Consider the following 21361-nt stretch of genomic DNA (forward strand, 5'->3'; position numbering starts at 1 on the left):
CATCTCTATAGTACAATTACTCAGTGGTGGGCAAACTTCTGATAATCCGATAACAGATAATTATTGAAGATAATGTTTTTGTTATCACGTTATCTTTTTAGATAACTTTATAAACCATTATCGGACTAATTATCTTCCGATGAAATGTCCTCCGATAACTTTTAGACTGATAATGCAATAAACCCAGCTGAACAACAGCAAACATTTTTAAAGTTTAAAAACAGTTGAGACCTACCTGTTAAAAGTTTTCTAACACATATATAGTTCTACCCTCTGCAAACAGTAGAGAGATAGTTCCAGGAAAAACCAATCTACCTCTGCAGACAAAGGAGAGCTAATCACCAAAAAAAAAAAAAAAAAATCATTTTCTTTAACACCATACTGATATGCGGGCAATATCACCCAAGTCATCCAGAGGTATACATTTTTAACTTATGGTTCAAATTTTAACAAAACTAATTTTGGACTAATTTTATTTAAAATTACTGTCATGTCTGAAGTTTTATAAAGTGAAAATATCAGATATATGTTTTAGTTTTAAAATAATGTGCTAATTTTTAAGGTTTTGTGAGCACATGCTGAGCCCAGCAGTGCATTATGGGTAGAACAGGGTGTTCACGACAGGACAAATGCATTTCAGACACTCTGTTCAGGCTCCACGGACAGCAACATTAAACTCTAGTGCCTAAAACTCTCGTGAATATATTCTCTGGGTTTATAGATGTTATTGTATTTGCGTTTGTTAAATTCCACGCATCTTAAATGTAGCAGACGGAATATCTGGGATTTTGTTTTGGAAAGATTTCAAGGCCTCTACTGCCATCTACTGGCCAGTGGTGTTCATGGCAGTATTTTTTTTTTTTTACAAATTAAGTTTAAAAACAAGAACAACAACAACAAAAAACATTACAAGACAGCTCTGCGGTGTTTGCACAGGCACAGTGCGAGCGGTTGGACACTTGTAGCTCTGCAGCAGCAAGATACCCTCACGACGGCCGACCAGAATAATATCAAACAGGTTTGATTTTCATTCGACCATACGATCGGCGATCAGGAGGTGGTCGTCAGATGTTAAATGCAGCTTGTTCCTCCATGTACACTAAACGATGCAGGATGTGCGATAAACCTGAGATTCGGTCCAAAAAATTCTCTCGCACAGTGTAAAGCCAACATTTATATGTCAACAATATTGAGTGCACGTTTTACAACATCATAAAACGTGCGCACATTCTCTCCACATGTAAAACATTTTGCGATGACACTTCCAGGGCTGCGTAAAAATGCCTGTTTTTACAAATAAAACTGGAATATTTTACAAAAGCACATTTATCTCAATTATCTGTAAACACCAATACACGACACACGTCACATTAACGTGTTGGTTTACATAATGAATGATTGAACCAATTAGTGTTTAGCAGAGGCACATTTTACCCAGAATCCTTTGTGATCTGTCTGTGTGTGTTACAAAACCTCAGAATTAGTGCATTATTCAACATTAAAAGATATATGTTATATTTTAACTTTGTACAAATGACAGAATTGACATTAATAGCGTTATTCTATCAGTATTCACACAAAACCATAAGTCAGGATGCCTTTATTTTTCAAGACCTCCGCCTGACTGGAGCATTGTGATTAGTAGAGAACTGGCTTTGTGACTGCTCTCAGGGTGCTTCAGTCCTGTAGCTGTGTAGCTTCCAGCAGGGTGCAGCATGCTCAAACATAGAAATGCTGATTCATTGTTTGAGTCTTTTGTCCCTTTCAAATGCGATTGTGGTCTTAAAACTCAAATTCAGTTTGTTAGTAGTTGCAAATGTACCAGAGACACCACTGGAATTTATCAGTTATCTGTAACTTCCGATATATTTTTGTGTGGTTTATCTTTATCAAAGATAACTTTTCAGTTATCTGATTATCTGTTATCGAAGTTAATTTTTTGGTTATCTGTGCCCACCACTGCAATTACTATACATACTCTCATCTCTCATCTTCAACTGCTTATCTGGGTTCGGGTCGCAGGGGCAACAGCTCTTGCAGGGGACCCTAGACTTCCCTTTCCTGGGCCACATTGACCACCTCTAACTGGGGGATCCCGAGGTGCTCCCAGGCCAATGTGGAGATATAATCTCTCCATCTAGTCCTGTGTCTTCTCCGGGGTCTCCTCCCAGATGGACGTGCCTGGAACACCTCCCTAGGGAGGCACCCAGGAGGCATCCTTACAAGATACCCGAACCAGCTCAACTGACTCCTTTCAATCAATCAATCAATCAACTTTTTTCTTATATAGCGCCAAATCACAACAAACAGTTGCCCCAAGGCGCTCAAAGGGCTCCTTTCCTCAAGGCGCTCCTTTCAACACAAAGGAGCAGCAGCTCTACTCCGAGCTCCCCACAGATAAATGAGCTTCTCACCCTATCTCTAAGGGAGACACCAGCCACCCTCCTAAGGAAGCCCATATCGGCCGCTTGTACCTGTGATCTAGTTCTTTCAATCATGACCCAACCCTCATGACCATGAGAGTAGGAATGAAGATTGACCAGTAGATCGAGAGCATCGCCTTTTGGTTCAGCTCCCTTTTCATCACAACAGTACAGTAGAGCAAAAGCAACACCGCCCCTGCTGCGCCGATTCGCCAGCCAATCTCTACTATATATTATACACTAATTAAATAAATACATATGCATATTAAAGATAATAAAATGAATGCTGTCAATCCTTGAGTCATTTGGTGGACTTGCAAAATTTCTGTATGTAACGCCATAAAATCTATTGAATATTTGTCTCTGAAATTTTGGGTTCAGATACATACAGATGATGACCAGTGAATCTCCTATTTTGGGCCATGGTGGCATCTTTTAACATACACAGTGACCATAACATTAAATAATGTCAGACCTCTAAGACCAATGTCGCTTGTCTGTCTATATATATATATATATATATATGTGTGTGTGTGTGTGTGTGTGTCACAGTTCGGTTCCCACCTCGGTTTAGAGGTCACAGTTCTGTACAGGTTCAATTTTTGAAAATTCTTCAAATCTTTATATAGTATCTTTAATCTGTGAGCAACCATCAAACACTTTAGCTCTGTGAGACCAATTCTAACTATGTAAACTTTCTTCATTAAACATTTATAAATTTGATTACATCTCTTGTAATTCATGTTGGTATGAATTTACTGTGCAGTGCATTGTGTTTTGTTTGTTTGTTTTTATGTTGCATGAGTTGCCAGACTACCTTCAGTATTTTGTCTGTTTTAAGTTTGTTTGATTTTAGCACAAATGATGCATCTCATAAAACCTCACTCTGTACAGATTTGAAATCATTGTACACCAGAGGTCTCAAACCGGTTCCAGAAAGGGCAGAGAGGGTGCAGGCTTTCTGTGCAGCCACCCACTCCACCAGGTGATAAATCAGTTAATCAGTGAAATCACCTGGTGGAGTGGGTGGCTGCACAGAAAGCCTGCACCCTCTCTGCCCTTTCTGGAACCGGTTTGAGACTTCTGTTGTACACAGTGTCGCTATTCGGCAGTCATCTCCAAATCTGAGGCCATGGTCCTCAAATGATGGATTATCTCCCCTGGGTCAGAGAAGAATTGTTGCCCCAATCTCTGTCTCTATCTCAGGGTTTTGTTCATGAGTGGGGGTAAGTTGGAGCATGAGATCAATAGACAGACCGGAGCAGCATGTGATGTTTGGACTGACACTCAATTTACCTGTAAATTTATACTCCTGTCCTCGCCTATGGTCATACACTTTGGGTAATGACCTAAAGAATAAGGTCGCAGATACAAGCAGCAGAACTGAGATTCTTCTGTCAAGTATCTGGGCTTCCACTCCTGGACAGGCTGAGAAGCTCAACTATCTTGGAGGGACTCTGAGTACAGCCGCTGCTTCTTTACATTGAAAGGAGCCAGCTGAGGTGGTTTGGGCATCTGGTGAGGATGCCCCCTGGTCATCCTCCTAGTGAGGTCTTTCAGGGATGTCCAACTAGGAGATCCCCTGGGAAGAGTGAGAGTTGGCCAAGGATTGGAAAGTGTGGAAGGAGCTGTTTGGTCAACTGCCACTGTGACCCGGATAAGTGGGAGAAAATTTAGAAAATGAACATATGTAATGTAATACTCTGAACAAAAATTGGTCACCTAATATCTTGTTTGTTGGTTTGTTTTTTGACAGCCATGAAATCAGGAGGCACTCAGCTGAAGTTGATTATGACTTTCCAGAACTATGGACAAGCTCTGTTCAAGCCCATGAAGTAAGTCACATTTCAACCACTTCTACCTAATTCTGTGCCATCCTGGAACCACACATATTCTGAGCATTAAAACATTTAACAGCACTTCCTCTTGAGAGTTCAGTAAATCGGGATTTTCATCTACAAAATCAAAAATATCAGACATGGCTTTGATACACTTTGTTTTGATGTGGCCACAGAAAATCTCATCAGAATAAGTATCAGACTGTTGCAGTGCATCTTCAGATCTCTCCGCGTGTGATCTTGATTCGAAGGGGAAATCGTCTCTCTGCTTTTTAATTAACATCAACAGGCATATGTGTTAATTAAAATGTGCATTGAGCCATTGTGAGCATGTCTTTGGGGAGACGTGCATGCTGGCAGTGGTGCATTGCACATGAAAAAGAAATTCCTTCTTGTTGGGGTGTCGGTGTTTTGCCTGGTGAATTCCCACATCACCACGGATAAACTGGGTCCAGACCAACTGGGCTGCGATCACAAGTAATTGCTCAGCAGCCTGGTTTGATTGGTGTGAAATGCAGAATGATTTTCACAGTGGAGCGCAGCAGCTTGTGTGTGAGAGAAGCCTAAGCACGGAGATGTGTGTGTGACTGTATTTCCTCGCCCGGAGAGCTGAGGGTTCTTTTGATGATACTTGTGACAACCCAAAGTATCATGTATTGACTGGCAACTGCACAGTTTGATGATTCTTGCACATTCTGTTTCAACAATGGGCCAGGCTGCCGATGGCACGGTCACAGACAGGCCTCCTGATGGGTTTGTACCTCAAGCTGCATTCACTGCCCGAGGTTGTAACGCTGATTTTATCTGCACCAGATGGATAAATTTGTGGTACTGGAAGCTTGGTGACATTATAAATGGATTTCATGTCAAAAGTGCTTTTCCATCTGATGCACTGCTGATAGTGCTTTGCAATGATACCTCATATTCACTCAGTCACACCCCAATGTCAGCGTGTTACCAATAGACTGTTTACAAACCCTCTGAGATGTCACCCATAGGTGAGGAGTCGTTTTGTAGCTCATAAGGTGCAGGCGTAGACAGATAGATAGATAGATCAAATCTCAGCTTGCATGTCAAATGTATCTATGTATATTAAGAAAATCCTCCTCTGTACCACTTCATCATGAAGCTGTATAACTGTTGATACAAAATGCAAAATATTGACGATGCACAATTTCTCCAGTCCTTCTTGCACAGTCACTCAGTTTTTGAGAACTGTTTACTCCACACAGATTTACCACAGAGTGCCACACTGTTTGTATTTCTTCATAACTGATGTAAAGTTCAAGACATATTCAGTTATTTGGACATGTTCATGTATCCATCATCTGATTTGTCTGAAGAAAACTGCCAATAAAACTGATCATTTACAGTTATTATGCCAAAGTGTTCTATTACGTATGCAACCTTTCATCTTGGCTTTTATATTTTAATTAAATTATATCAGATTGTAGAGATTTGCTTTGAGTTTGAATTTAAGGAAGATCATTTTAGAATTTTTTTTTTTATATTGAGGAGCCTGATTTAATTGTATTTGAAATGGTATAAACAAATTAAAATGTGTGAAATACCAAGGGGTTGAATACTTTTGCAAGGCAGTCATATATATAAAATTTTATTTAATCAGGTTCACCTAACCTGCATTGTCTTGCATGTCTTGCATGTCTTTAAATGTGGGAGGAAACCAGGGCACCCAGAGGAAACTCACGCAAAACAGGAAGAACATGCAAGCTCCACACAGAAAGGCCAGAGGTGGGGATCGAACCCATGGCCTTCTTGCTGTGAGGCAACATGGAGTAATTTTGGCAAACAACATAAAAAATATAAGTATGCATTCATCATCTGGCACTGAATTATTCCCAAAGGGATCTTTGGTTATCTTTGTTAACAAGTTGTGTCTGTGGCCATCATTCTGTTTCAGTTTTCTGTTTTGGATTTTCTTTCACAATTGAAGGTACCTGTAGCACAGTAGTGCCATTCAAAACACCCACAAATCTTCTATGATGCCACCACAGAAAGTTTTTCATGGTGTATTTTAAACCACATGGTTCAAAATACCAAATTGTGCTCCAAATGGGTTATATTCAATTATATTCTCAATATAAGGTTCTGAATCCTTTATTTGAATACTAGCTGGGGTACCGGCGTTGCCCGGGTTAACTTGTTTTAGACATAAGCCAAATGCCAATCATTTTAATCAAAACAATTGGCCAACATTTGTTTTTGTAATGCTGATGTCTTATAAATATAATAGTTAATGGGCTAAAGTTTGTCCAGCAGAACTATAAGAGGTGGACTCCCCAAAATAAGTGGAAATACTTGGTTAAAAGACAAACACGTTTGACATCCTTCATGCAGACTTTGTTTTGCAATCAAATTTATAACAAAATTACACACAAAGGGTAGGTAACAGTAAATTTCAATATCAGTGAATCAAAATTGAGGTAGTGGTGTATTTCACTGTTTTTACATTGCAATTTTACAAACATAAAATGAATGTATTCAGACAGGAATACATTAATATTTTATTTATATATATATATATATATACGAGGTCTGTGGTTAAAAAAAAAAGCGGTCCTTTTTATTTTTTTCAAAAAAATAAATGGATTTGATTTATATGTTTTTACGTCAGACAAGCTTGAACCCTCGTGCGCATGCGTGAGTTTTGTCATGCCTGTCGGTGACGTCATTCGCCTGTGGGCAGGCTTTGAGTGAGGTGTGGATTCCCCCTCCCGTCGGAATCTCTGTCTGGGAAGCTGCAGGGAGACGGCACGCGTTGCTTTATCAAATTTTTTCAGGACCGGTGAGGGATATCCGTGTTGACACTATTCGAGAAATTCAGCTGGTTTTCGGTGTAAAGTTTAACGGCTGATGAGAGATTGTGGAGTTTCTTTCACTTTAAGCACAGCCCACAAAGCGGATCGGCGCGGCGCGGTCGGAGGTGGCGTCCGTCTGGTGTTTCGAGCTGAAAACATCCTAATTTAAAGCTCTGTTCACCCAGGACATCGTCAGAGAACAGAGAAGTTTCAGAAGAAGCCGGCATCAGGAGTTTACCCGGACATTCCACTGTTAAAGGAGATTTTGAAAATGAAAGAACGTGCGGACAAATTTGCCGAGTCGGATCCGTGACGACGTGGCAAATCCGTCTGCGCCGCGACAGGAAAAACACCTCCGTGTTGAAAACCATTTGTAAAATTCAGGCAGCTTTTGATGGCTTTCAACAAGTGAGTATCTGAGAAATTGTTTAACAGCTTGGGCATGTTCCAACTTGTCCGTTAAGGTTTCCAACGGAGGTGTTTTTCCTGTGGCGACCCCCTGCGGTCGGGTCCGGCCCGACATGCGAATCTGCCCGCACGTTCTTTCATTACAAAATCTCCTTTAACAGTGGAATGTCCGCATAAACTCCTGATCCCGAATTCTTCTGAAAGTTCTCTGTTATCTCACGATGTCTTGGGTCCACAGAGCCTGAAATTAGGAAGTTTTCAGCTTGAAACAGCGAGACGACGACGCCTCGGAGCGCAGATCGCCGTCAAGCGCCGTGGGCCGTCCTTACGGCGACAGTAAAACTCTAAAATCTCTCATCAGCCATTAAAATTTTCACCGAAAACCAGCTGAATTTATCGAATGGTGTCCACTCAGTTGTGCCTTACAGGTTTTAAAAAATTTTTTATCAAACAAAGCAGCAGTCTCTGAGCCATTCCTAAACAATGAAAAAAATCGACGAGAGGGTGGACCACTCCTCACACAAAGCCTGCTCACAGGCGAATGACGTAACCGACAGGCGTGAAAAAACTCACGCATGCGCACGAAGGTTCAAGCTTGGCTGATGTAATCACACGTGATTCAAATATATATATATATATATATATATATATATATATATATACACGAGGTCTGTCAGAAAAGTATCGGACCTTTTTATTTTTTTATTTTTCAAAAACCATATGGATTTGAACAGCCCAAGCGGTTTTTATTGCGAATAAATGTCTGAACAATTTGGAGCTTTGCTGCATCAATTTTTTCCAGAAACTGTGAGAGACCTCCAGGTGGACACCATTTGGAAAATTCTGTTGGCTTTCAGGGACGTTGGCTTTAAGGAGTGCTCCAGCCGGTTTAAAGACCGCCCACAGCTGCTGAGAGCGCGCCGCGCTCCAAGCACCGATCGACAGGCTGAATCAACCAGATCATTTCCAACGTGAAGGCTTTGTTGATCCGGGACATCGTCTGACTTCCACAAAAAAAGGCAGAAGGCGTGGACATCAGCACTTTTTCGGCACATTCCAGTGTTAAAGGAGTTTTTTTCATGGAAAGAAAAGCGGATGGATGCGCCACCGTGCCGTTCATGGCGCGGGACAAAACCACCTCCATTTTGGTCTCACAGGACGGCTTTGAGATGGCTTTCAGACAGCTGTCGGTGGGTTTTCAGTCGTGTGACTAACCGAGAAATTGTGGATGAGCCTGGACATGCCAGAACATGTCCTGTGAGGCTTCATCACGGCGTTGCTTTGCTCCATGCGGCTCCACCGCGATGCACGGAATTCCTCCTCTCTTCTTTCCATGCCAAAAACTCCTGTAACAGTTGAATGTGCCATTCATTTCTAAACTGGACGCTGTGTTTTATCCAGGACGTCCTCTGACTTGCACAGGAATTGCGGAAGACGTGGACATCAGCACTTTTTCGGCACATTGAGACAGACGTGCGGAGGAATTCCACGCGTCACGGTGGAGCCGCATGGTGCAAAGCAATGCCGTGATGAAGCCTCACAGGACATTTTGAGGGTAATTTTCAGTTCAACTTTTAAAAAAATGGTACCAGTTTGTTCCCCATGTCATGAGGATTCCGAATATATATTGTTTTTAGGGCTACATATTATAGTTTGGGAGTTTATCGCACAAGGTACAGCACTGTATGGTCTTACATAAAGAGTAGTTCAGAGAGTTGCTGGGCTGCATTTTTATTTTTTTTTTCTCCCCTTCACCTGTCCCATTGTAAAGCATCAAGTACTGCTTCAAAGGAGCTTTGATTTTCAGGCCCTCTTTGTGCTGGATGCAAATCCACACACTAGCGTGGGACAGGAGACTGCGCGAGCTGACAGCTTGCCAGACACGTCCCCACTGTGCACCGGGAAAAGTTTGGCTCTTCCTTTAAACTGTCAGACTGACTCTGTGATTGCTTTCCTTGATGTAATGTGTATGCTCACAGCGAGGGGGAGGAAGATGCTCATTTAGTTTTTCAAACTGCAAAACTTGCTCAAGCATTTTATTTCCCCTCATAAAATATGTTGTGATTTATAATGTGTTAGCCAAATGTTTGTGCAAATGTTTGTGATGCACCCCCCAAGTCATTCAGTTGCTATCCGACAATCAAACACAGACTCATAGTGTGTGATTAATGGCATATTCACACATGCACATAATGTCTTAGACATCTAACATTGTGGAACGTCACATTCTGCTGAATCATTAAAAAATAATAATAATTGCTGGGTTGAGGGCTCATCTTAGCCAAAAACGATGCAGAGCAGCACAAAGGCCACCAGATGTGTCATTGTTAGTTTACATTGGTTTTTATTAGATTAGATTAGATAGATAGAACTTTATTAATCCCTTGGGAAGACTCCCTCAGGGAAAGTGAGGTGGTTCCAGCAGCATTAGACAGTAGCACACAGGGTAAGAAGCACACAGAGTATCAAAGTAACAAACACTTTGCAAGAAGTCAATACAAATATAAATACCAGCTCACTGGCTCACTGGCTACTACTGTTCCTCTCCTTCCCCTCCTCTGTCTTCCTGTTACTCCTCCTCCCCCTGAGTGAGAAATTGTACATTCTGATGGTCTGAGGAACACAGGCGTTTTTCAGTCTGTTGGTCCTGCACTTGGGAAGGAGCAGTCTGTGGCTGAAGAGGCTCCTCTAGTTGCTGATGACGGTGTGCAGAGGGTGACTGGCATCGTCCTTAATGTCCAGAGTTTGTCCACTGTTTTCTTCTAGTGGTTAAGGTGTTGGGCTTGAGTCCAGAAGATCATGGGTTCAAATCTCCACCTGACTGGAAAATCACTAAGGGTCCTTGGGCAAGGCCTTTAACCCCCTATTGCTCCCGGTGTGCAGTGAGCGCCTTGTATGGCAGCACCCTGACATTGGGGTGAATGTAAGGCATAATTGTAAAGCACTTTGAGCATCTGATGCAGATGGAAAAGTGCTATATAAATGCAGTCCATTTACCATTTCTTCTCTGCCACCGCCAGCAGAGAGTCCAGCTTCATGCCAGCCACAGAGCCAGCTCGCCTGATCAGTTTGTCCAGCCTGGATGTGTCCTTCTTGGATATGCTGCCCCCCCACCCCCGAGCACACCACAGTGTAACAGAGGATGCTGGCTACTACGGAGTGGTAGAAAATCCACTGGAGTTTCCTGCAGATGTTAAACGACCACAGCCTCCCCAGAAAGTCCAGCCTGCTCTGTCCCTTCCTGTACAGGTGGTTGGTGTGGGTTGTCCAGTCTAGTTTGCTGCCCAACTGCAGGCTGAGGTACTTGTAGAAATCCACAGCTTCCACCTCAACTCCATCAGAACTGGTCGGGGACTTGGTCTGGACTTTCCAAAGTCAATGACCAGCTCCTTTATCTTTGAGGTGTTGAGCTGTAGATGGTTTGTGTGGCACTAGGCAGCAAAGTCCTTCACTAGGCTTGGCTCCTGTACTTCTCCTCTCTGTCATCCCTGATACATCCAACAATGGTTGTATCATCTCCAAACTTCTGAATGTGACACAGCTAAGAGTTGTAGCAGAGGTCTGAGGTATACAGGTATATCCTGATTCTTCTAAATAACAATATATCACTTCAATCATGTGGGTGTGTTGGCCTAAAATTAACATGCCCACATGAATGTGTAGGTCGTGCATTAATTTTTTCTGTCCCCGATTGTACCTTTAACCAAACACCGCAACAATCAGCTGTACCTTCACAATGTATGTACACTCTGCCTGTACATCATCACCAGCAATAGTGTAATATTATTATGAATGTGTATTATGGCCACTGTAAGCAAAGAAAAACCTGAGCGGGTGGAGTGAGAAAAACACTCATTCTACAAGATCTCCTCTCTCCTCCTTTCTCCCACACACAGACAGACAGGTGACATATGCATAAAATACATGACAATGTGAATAAAAAATGAAATTGGAGTAAACACTCATAAAAAAGTAATTGCTGCTTCACTGCTTCACCTCAGGGAGCTCTGGTGGCCACTGCTTTGTTGGCCCAGAAATCCTTTCACTTGCATCTGCTTCCTCATTCTCGTAGCACTGTGCACCTGGTGTGCTCTAGTTTTAACGGATTGAAAGGTGGCACTCTGATTGGTTGATATCATTGTTCAGACTACAGTACTCCCATGCTTAATGAACATGGCAAAATCCAGCTCCCCCTTTTTTTTGCCCAGCTTTGTAGCGATATTTCCCATTCCTTAACATGGCCGCCGTTTTTCTTTTCTGCAAATATATGTACTTATGTCTCCATATACATTTCTACACGCTTTACTTTTTCTTGTTCCCCCCTTTTAATATTATTATATTTAAATAAATATTGGAGGAGTGGGGTACAATTAGTTATACCTAACAGCTAACATTAGCTTATCTAGCCAGCTGTAGCAACGTTCATCGTAGCTTACAAAATAGTTGGTTCTTTTGTGTTTGATAACCCACATTAATTCATACTTTTGTCCACATTTATTTTATATGTATTTGTTAATACCGTTACTGTAGGTTTACCTACACTATTATACTTTATACACTAATTACCGTTTTTGTTTATCGTGTTAGCTTGCTGGGTATGGTTGGCATATTAACGGCTAATTTAGCTCTTCTACTATAACTAGCTTATTTTTGTTATTTACAATTTTATTTTACATGGTGTAGATTTTTAATGATTCATCAGTTTATGTGTTCTTTTAAAGATATCAACATATAGTACCTAAGTTCTTAGGTTTCCATTTGTTAGCATAATGATTATACTTTTTATTTTCCTGTAGTATGCTAGTAGAGTTACTTTAGATAGATGCCAGTACACTCATAGCTTCTGTTTCTATAATAAAATACCAGATTTATAGCTTAGCCTACTAACTATATTTAATTTTACTACTAGTCTGCATACTAAATTACCTATACTACAATCTTCTCCTGTGATGCCTTATGTTTTTATTATTTATTATATATACTTTTTTTCTTGAGCCGCTTGGGTGGGTAGGGAGAGTTCCCATGAGATAAAAAAAGCTTTTCAACCTACCATCCCTGGTTCTCAAGACCAGGCACCTAAGTGGCTCTACTCTACTCTTTTCTACTCTCCTATTTTACTCTTCCTTTTTAGATATACCGTTATATACTAGCATAGTTCCACCTTAGAATTGGATTATAATATATAAGATATACCTTACTGAATTTTCATGGACAAACCCCAAATGGACTTGCACTTTCTGTGCAAGTTGTAGCATCCACCATCAACATCCACTTTATTTGAACTAAATTTCCTGAACATATTACTTCTTTTTATAGCTAGTGGTGATGAGATTCATGCTTTTTGTCTTCTCCTGTGATAAATAACATGTATGATTCTCTGTTTCAAAAAAGTGAGGATTCTCAAACTTATTAGCCTTCACTTGCAACCAGTAGACAGTGTATAAGAGAGCACCTACGGATTCCTTTTATTTTCCCTTCAGTCTCATTGCCATGCTGCAAAATGTGAATGGCAGCAGAGTAAAGTGTGTCCCTTTTGGGCTTCTGTATCAACATGGTGGCCTCCACAAGGGGGCCCACTCCCCAGAGCAATAACACATTCTAAGGTTATGAAAACACATTAATTTATTGTTTCAGGCTAATAAACACTCCTAAATCCTACACACTGTAGCTTTAAGAATTTAATTTGGACTCAAAATTGTGATAGTAATTTCTGTTTTTCATTTTTACAGTGTTGTTGTGTAAACTGTATCCAGTCACAACCAATGTGATGCACAGAAGGGATCAAATGATTATGGATGATGAGTCAATGAACAGTTTTTGTAAATGAGCGTGGACCCACACCTACTCTACTCTCAGACTCGTGGAAGCAGAGAGCAACGATTCCAAGAGCAAAACACGTGCCACGACTGAGCACAGAGGAGGAGCAGATGGCTGTAAGATAGAAGGGTCAGAGGTGTAGACAAAGGAAGGGAATGAGGAGCTATTATGTGAGGAGAGACAGCGCTGATATTGGAAGAGAGATGAAAGGCGCAGGGCGGCTGGAGGGGAGAGGCGCGCTGAGCGCTGCCAACCTGTCAAGGAAACAGGTCCTTCAGCTGGAGCCAAGTTACCAGCCAAGTGGAGACCCACCATGCCAGCCCCACATGTCTCGTGCCTGTGTGTCTGTCTGGCTTATGTCTCTGGTACCTCATGCCAAAAAATGTGGCTGTGGTCCCATCCCCCCCCCAAAAAAAAATCCATGTCATGCTAATTGCATTTGTCAGATGAGAGACAACAGGAGATGTAAGACTGAGATATGCAAGTGAATTTATTTCTACATCACATGCTGTTTGACATTTCTATCTCCAATTTCCTCCATTGATTGAAATGTATAAAGATTCCAAAAGTGACAGAAATGGTTTTGATTGTCCCACCTTCCTGTCAGGACCTGTTACGTGTGAAGATGCATGAAATAACAGCTTGCACTGCTCATTTGTTCATTCTTTAGTAATGCTGTGCCATGTTTGTGCATTACAGCGACCTCAGCTGCAACTCATGTACGTTAACCTGATCAGATTTAACGTTTGGGCTCTACAGGTCTGTGATGCACTGCTGAGATAGGCTCCAGCCTCCAAAGTTGGAGTAAGTGGTTGACGAGTGAGTGATGCCTTTTCAGCTGCAAACAGGCTGTAGTAAACCATTTTCAACATTTCACACCATTTGAATTTCAGTTTGGGTTGAAAACCCGGGAAGTCCTTCATGAAGCGTTATTTCCTGTTCTGGTTATTGATCAGATCATGAAAGACTATTATTGATCTTTATGGGCCCTATCTGTCAAAGGAGTGCACAGGACAAGTCCTTTCAGCTTATCCCTTGTTTCCCTCTGGGTTCCCACACCACGATTGAAGGTGGATCTGCATGTTGATTTCACAGGTTTTATGTCGTGACTTTGAGAATGGGCATGGGTGGCCTTGAACCAAAAACCTTTCACACTGGAAACAAGCACATTGAACAGTTTGGCCACCGCCCCCAGTGCACAGCAGAAGTGTCATTGCTAATTTCCAGCTGGCACAGTGACTACATTGTGCAAATAGTAAGACTACACCTGTGAGCCATGTTGGCTCTTGTACCCATGTGTAACAAGTACGTCTCTAAGGTCCTCAGACCAGAACCTACTGGTTGTACCTAGGTCAAGGCTGAAGACCAAAGGAGACTGTGCATTTGACGTTGTTTGTCCCAAACTGTGGAATATGCTGCCACTGCATCTATGTTCTGTGGACGTTGTTGGAGCTTTTAATAAGCTCAAGACCCTATACAGGTTATTTTTTAAACTAGTTTTATGTTATTGTTGGTTTTACTTTCTGTATTTCTATTTTACTTTTTCACTGTAAAGCACTGTGATTTTACCTTGAAAGGTGCTATACAAATAAATTTTACTTGCTCATTGCTATCGTGAGGCAGTAGAAAGTAATTGCACCGTAGCTGTCACCGTTTGCATTTCAGGTGTTTAGCTTATGATCTCTAGGTTTCTGTCTTTAATGGTATCTTCTCTATTATATTCTAGTGTTCTATTAACTATTCCTTGTGTCTTTCTCGTGAAAGTTACCTCGTGCTCTTAGCTTCAAAACTGCTCTGTGTTTATCTTTTGTGACTTTAATTCCTGTTCTGGATTCCTCATTAACAATTTGATACTTCCTCACCAGATTGTCTAGGTTCCATGTCAGCTCTCCCACCTTCATTTCCTGTTATAGCCTGTCTGTTGGTGACTCACACTGCCTCTTTGTTAATTTGACTTCTTGGTATGAATGACTGCTTGTTTTTAAAACTCTGCCTGTATTTGCCCGATTGCTCATTTGCCGGTTCCCTATTGAATACATTCACCTGTTGGACAGATTTCCTGTGTACCAAGCTCTTGCCTATCTACATAAGTACCTGGATCACCAGTTTCTGCCCAGAAATCATTTGTGTAAGAGTTCCATTGGCTGACTGTACTAACTGGCTAAATCTAAGGTGTTAATTAAATCTAGCTTTTTAGAAACCCCCATAGTGTTCTCTGCTATGGGGTTCTCATTCTGATCTTTTCAACTGTACACACAGAGATGTATATTAGCTACCAATTACAACTATACTACAGTGAAAGCAAAACTTGAAAATGAAATAACAGTACACACCAGTGGAAAAAATTAAAAAACTTCACATTTCTTCATCACTGCTACACCTCAGGGAGCTTTGGTGGCTGCTTGTATAAAGCATGTATAAACTCACTTTCTTTGATGATTTACATCAGATCAATTTCCTCACCAGAAAACCTCATCTGTGTCCACCATATAAGTAGGACTCTGGCATATTCCAACACATCCAGCTCTTAAAGCTAATGATGAATGACAATCTGACTGGTTTAATTCATGTTATCCTCCAAATACACCCATGAATAATGAAGAGACTAAATACAGCCCCTTTGCACCCTGTGCCTTACTTTACATGTAAACAGCACAGTGGTGTTTGATACACCCCAAATGCACTTGTGTTGTGAAATATACAGCCCCTAATCAGAAAATGTTGGAACAGTATGGAAAATGGATAAGCAAGGGATTATTTTGGGAAACTTTTTAAAAGGACTACAGTGCAGGTTCCATCCACAAATACCACAGAATACTTTACTCTGCAAAAACAAAGCCTTATATAAATCTTATCCAGAAGCAGCATCAACGTCTCTGGACTTGGAGGCATCTGGGTTGAACCATCACACAGTGGAAATGTGTATTGTGGTCAAACAAATCAGTAATCCAGATCTTTTCTTGGAAGAAATGAGAACCGTGTGATCCACACTAAATATATAAAAAAAAAGTCCATCCAGACTGTTATCAACAACAAGTCAAAAGGCCAGGGTGTGTCATGGTTTGGGGTCGTGTCACTGCACCTAGCAAAGGTAATTTACACTTATGTGATGGCAACATTAATGCAGAAAAGTCCACTAAAATTTCAGAGTAACATATGCTGCCTTCAAGTTGACATCTTTTCCAGGGACAACAATGCAAAACCACATTCTGCACACAATATGATGGGATGGCTGTGGAAGAAGACGGTAAAATACTACACTGACCTGCCTGTAGTCCTGAGCTGTCCGCAATAGTGAATGTGAAAAACTTTGAAACAAAAATTGGAACAATGACCCCATACTGTTGCACACCTTAAGACACGTTTGCAGGATGAATGGAATATCATAAACAAACACCAAAAATGCTTCATTGATGGTATCCTCAACGCCAACATGTCTTACACTCAACAAAAATATAAACGCAACACTTTTGGTTTTGCTCCCATTTTGTATGAGATGAACTCAAAGATCTAAAACTTTTTCCACATACACAATATCACCATTTCCCTCAAATATTGTTCACAAACCAGTCTAAATCTGTGATAGTGAGCACTTCTTCTTTGCTGAGATGCTTAGTGCACAGGTGTGCCTTAGACTGTCCACAATAAAAGGCCACTCTGAAAGGTGCAGTTTTGTTTTATTGGGGGGGATACCAGTCAGTATCTGGTGTGACCACCATTTGCCTCATGCAGTGCAACACATCTCCTTCACATAGAGTTGATCAGGTTGTCAATTGTGGCCTGTGGAATGTTGGTCCACTCCTCTTCAATGGCTGTGCAAAGTTGCTGGATATTGGCAGGAACTGGTACACGCTGTCGTATACGCCGGTCCAGAGCATCCCAAACATGCTCAATGGGTGACATGTCCAGTGAGTATGCCGGCCATGCAAGAACTGGGACATTTTCAGCTTCCAAGAATTGTGTACAGATCCTTGCAACATGGGGCCGTGCATTATCCTGCTGCAACATGAGGTGATGTTCTTGGATGTGGCACAACAATGGGCCTCAGGATCTCGTCACGGTATCTCTGTGCATTCAAAATGCCATCAATAAAATGCACCTGTGTTCTTCGTCCATAACCGACGCCTGCCCATACAATAACCCCACCGCCACCATGGGCCACTTGATCCACAACATTGACATCAGAAAACCGCTCACCCACACGACGCTACACACGCTGTCTGCCATCTGCCCTGGACAGTGTGAACCGTGATTCATCTGTGAAGAGAACACCTCTCCAACGTGCCAAACGCTAGCGAATGTGAGCATTTGCCCACTCAAGTCAGTTACGATGACGAGCTGGAGTCAGGTCGAGACCCCGATGAGGACTACGAGCATGCAGATGAGCTTCCCTGAGACGGTTTCTGACAGTTTGTGCAGAAATTCTTTGGTTATGCAAACCGATTGTTTCAGCAGCTGTCCGAGTGGCTGGTCTCAGACGATCTTGGAGGTGAACATGCTGGATGTGGAGGTCCTGGGCTGGTGTGGTTACACGTGGTGTGGTCTGCGGTTGGGAGGCTGGTTGGATGTACTGCCAAATTCTCTGAAATGCCTTTGGAGATGGCTTATGGTAGAGAAATGAACATTCAATACACGAGCAACAGCTCTGGTTGACATTCCTGCTGTCAGCATGCCAATTGCACGCTCCCTCAAATCTTGCGACATCTGTGGCATTGTGCTGTGTGATAAAACTGCACCTTTCAGAGTGGCCTTTTATTGTGGGCAGTCTAAGGTACACCTGTGCACTAATCATGGTGTCTAATCAGCATCTTGATATGGCACACCTGTGAGGTGGGATGGATTATCTCAGCAAAGGAGAAGTGCTCACTATCACAGATTTAGACTGGTTTGTGAACAATATTTGAGGGAAATGGTGATATTGTGTATGTGGAAAAAGTTTTAGATCTTTGAGTTCATCTCATACAAAATGGGAGCAAAACCAAAAGTGTTGTGTTTATATTTTTGTTGAGTATACGTGTTGTAAGAAGGAATGGCAACATTAAAAACTGGTAAATGTTGTAAAATCCCTACTTTTTTGGGGGGGGGGGGGGTATGGTGCAGGCCTTGATTTGTGGGTGTAGTTTGTTTGCGACAAAGGCATGGCCAACTATTATTCTCTACTTTTACAAAAAAGTGTAGACTCTGCTGTATCTCAAAGAACTGCAACCTTTAGTTAGAATCTGAACTTCATGACTGTAAAGCAGCGTTTTAATTTTTTTTTTTTATTCCATTCTGTCCATCTCATGGTCACCGGTGTGTACTCCAGTTCCAATGCTGTGCTTAAATGCCGATGTTTAAATACAACTTTAAACCAAATCAAACGTGTAGAAATGCACCAAGATGAAGAAATCGAACTGAAATAAACATTAAGAAGATGATGTATTTCATTTCATCGTCCTCTTCTGCTGACCCATCGTCCTGATAAGATGAAGCAACACCTGCACAAACACATACATTCCTCTCACATCACCTCCTCCGAGATATTCACCAAAACTTAACATTCATCTGTTTTTACCATTTGAATGAATTAATGAATTTATTCTGCACACACAGACTCAAAAATAGCAAAAAAAAAAGCACATAAAGAAAACAATTTAACAACGTACCCATGTGCCCGAAAGGGTGTAGGCAGAAAGAAAAGCTTATAAATGCCCACCCTTTATTCATCTGCTTTTACCATTCACACACTGAATGAAAAAAATGAGGTGCAATTTGTTTGAGTTTTGTTTTCCCTTCACTCGCAGTCACCCGTTTCATCGTGCTCCCCCCCCCTCCCCCCCCCCAAAAAAAGGCTCCCACAACGTTCCAAGAAAATATCTCTGATTGTAATAAGTTGGACACTTGAGAGATGCTGCTTGACTCATCTGTGGGTGTGTGCGCAGACACGAATGTCACTCCAGACAGCTGCCTGCACAGCTGCGCGCTCACACAAAGATCGGGATGGTGCTGAGGTCGCGGAGTTCGCTCAGCCTTCGTCACGAAGGGCTGGTGCTGGAAAAATGTGAGCAGGATCTGTCAAGATGCAGCTGGAGCTCTTCACTCAGAACTGAGGGTAGATTACACAAAAAGTGATGACTGTGAACCCAAGAAAAAGACTTATTTCATCCAGACCACTCACACTCTGACATTCACGAGTAGGGCTACAAGAATCAGTTCCTTTCAAAATCAAGTGTTCTATCGATTACCTTCACGAATGAGTCATTGTATGACTGTCGTTTAATGAAAAAGAAAGGGGCTGGAGTCTAGTCAGGTTGTTCATAATACCTCCGACGTGGTGCAGAAAACTGCAGTTCAGTCAGACACACTGGGACCTGGCCACGAATGGTAGCAAAATGTTTTATTACATCTGAGTACATTTTTAAAATAATCAGTTATTTTGCAGTAATTTAAACTATTACAGAATTGAGACATTTATTTAATTTTAAGGTTCCTGGTTCAAGACAATTCGTGCCCATTCTCTATAATGTGGAGTTGAGTCGTGTGCAGCAGATACCTGAAACAACCCTTAAAATGGTGATTCAAGCACCAAATTTGACACAAATCCTCATTAGACATTACTCTTCTGAAAAAAACAACTGGCCATTTGAATTTTCAATAGGCAGCCATGTAAGGGTCAAGTGATACAACGGTGTTTTAGGGCCACATAGAATTTTTTTTTTTTTAGACTTCGAGAATAAAGTTGTAATGTTATGAGACTAAAGCCGTAATATTATGAGAATAAAGTCGTAATTTTAAGACTTCGAGAATAAAGTCGTAATTTACGAGAATAAACTTGTAATTTTACGAGAAAAAAGTCGTAATATTATGAGAATAAATTTGTAATTTTACGAGAATAAAGTCGTAATATTATGAGAAAAAAGTCATAATATTTTGACTTTTTTCTTGTAATATTATGCCTCTCTGGGTCAGGGGTGGGCAATCATGTGCCATGAAGGGCCGAAGCACTGCAGGTTTTCCTTGCTACCAATCATCTCAGCAGGTGATTTCATTAATGTTCAGGTGTTTCAGCATGTGATTTCATTGACAACCAGGTGTTTATGTTCAAGGGAGAAGCTCATCAGCAACCCACCTGCTGAGGTGATTGGTTGCAAGGAAAACATGCAGTGTCTCGGCCCTCGTTGCCCACCCCTGCTCTGGGTGCTCTGGGTTACCACAGAGTTGGGGTGGGCAACGAGGGCCGAGACACTGCAGGTTTTCCTTGCAACCAATCACCTCACTAGGTGGGTTGCTGATGAGCTTCTCCCCTGCACATAAACACCTGGTCATCAATGAAATCACCTGCTGAGACACCTGAACATTAATGAAATCACCTGTGAAGGTGACTGGTAGCAAGGAAAACCTGCAATGTCTCAGCCCTTTATGGCACATGATTGCCCACCCCTGCCACAGAGGATCTGGTAGGGATTTGTCACAAGGTATATGCCCGATGCTCGTCCTGATGGAAAAACATGCATGTAGCTTCTGGTGTTTCGAAGTGCTCTCCTAACCAAGGACTACTCAGGAACTGCTTTGCTTGACTTCTGAGATCTGACAGGATCACGTGTGCATAGAGCAGCATAATGATTTAATGTGATTAACATAAAAAAGAGGGGGAATTGTACTTGCAGTGAAAGTGTGCATGTTTGTATGCCGGTGATATTGTTTCAAGAGTTTTTGATTCTTGCTGATGCTTCTGTTTGGAGAAAGTGAAAACTCTTAAGAAAACTAGAACACTGCACTCTTAGAGCACAAACCTCCACCAACACTAGTTTCCAATTCCACAAATTAACTTGGAAAAAATTTCAAGGTCAAAGTCCTGTTAGAAGTGGCTTTTCCTAAGATAAAATATAATACAAAACATAGCTCAAAAGGGCTTTTCAATGTTTAAATCAAATATCCGGTAAATCTGCAATACGGATCAGATGCTGATCAAACAGTCTATTCATTGAGAGTGCCTGTTTTCATTGTCACAAATGAGTGATTGAGGCACTTTTGATTGAGATATAATGTAAAATGTACATCAAATGGGCTTTTCAAT

At 41.5% G+C, this 21361-nt stretch overlaps 1 protein-coding gene across 2 annotated transcripts in view; it reads left to right on the forward strand.

The window, feature by feature from the left end:
• fam20ca (FAM20C golgi associated secretory pathway kinase a) overlaps positions 1-21361 on the forward strand; it is a 163817-nt gene that overhangs the window by 35716 nt on the left and 106740 nt on the right. For both annotated transcript variants that reach the window (XM_034189534.1, XM_034189533.1), the window contains one exon: positions 4180-4258. In XM_034189534.1, the coding sequence (XP_034045425.1) occupies positions 4180-4258 (79 nt within the window). The remainder of the gene's footprint in view (positions 1-4179; positions 4259-21361) is intronic.

This window comes from Thalassophryne amazonica, chromosome 16 (genome assembly GCF_902500255.1).
Source record: "Thalassophryne amazonica chromosome 16, fThaAma1.1, whole genome shotgun sequence".
NCBI lineage: Eukaryota > Metazoa > Chordata > Actinopteri > Batrachoidiformes > Batrachoididae > Thalassophryne > Thalassophryne amazonica.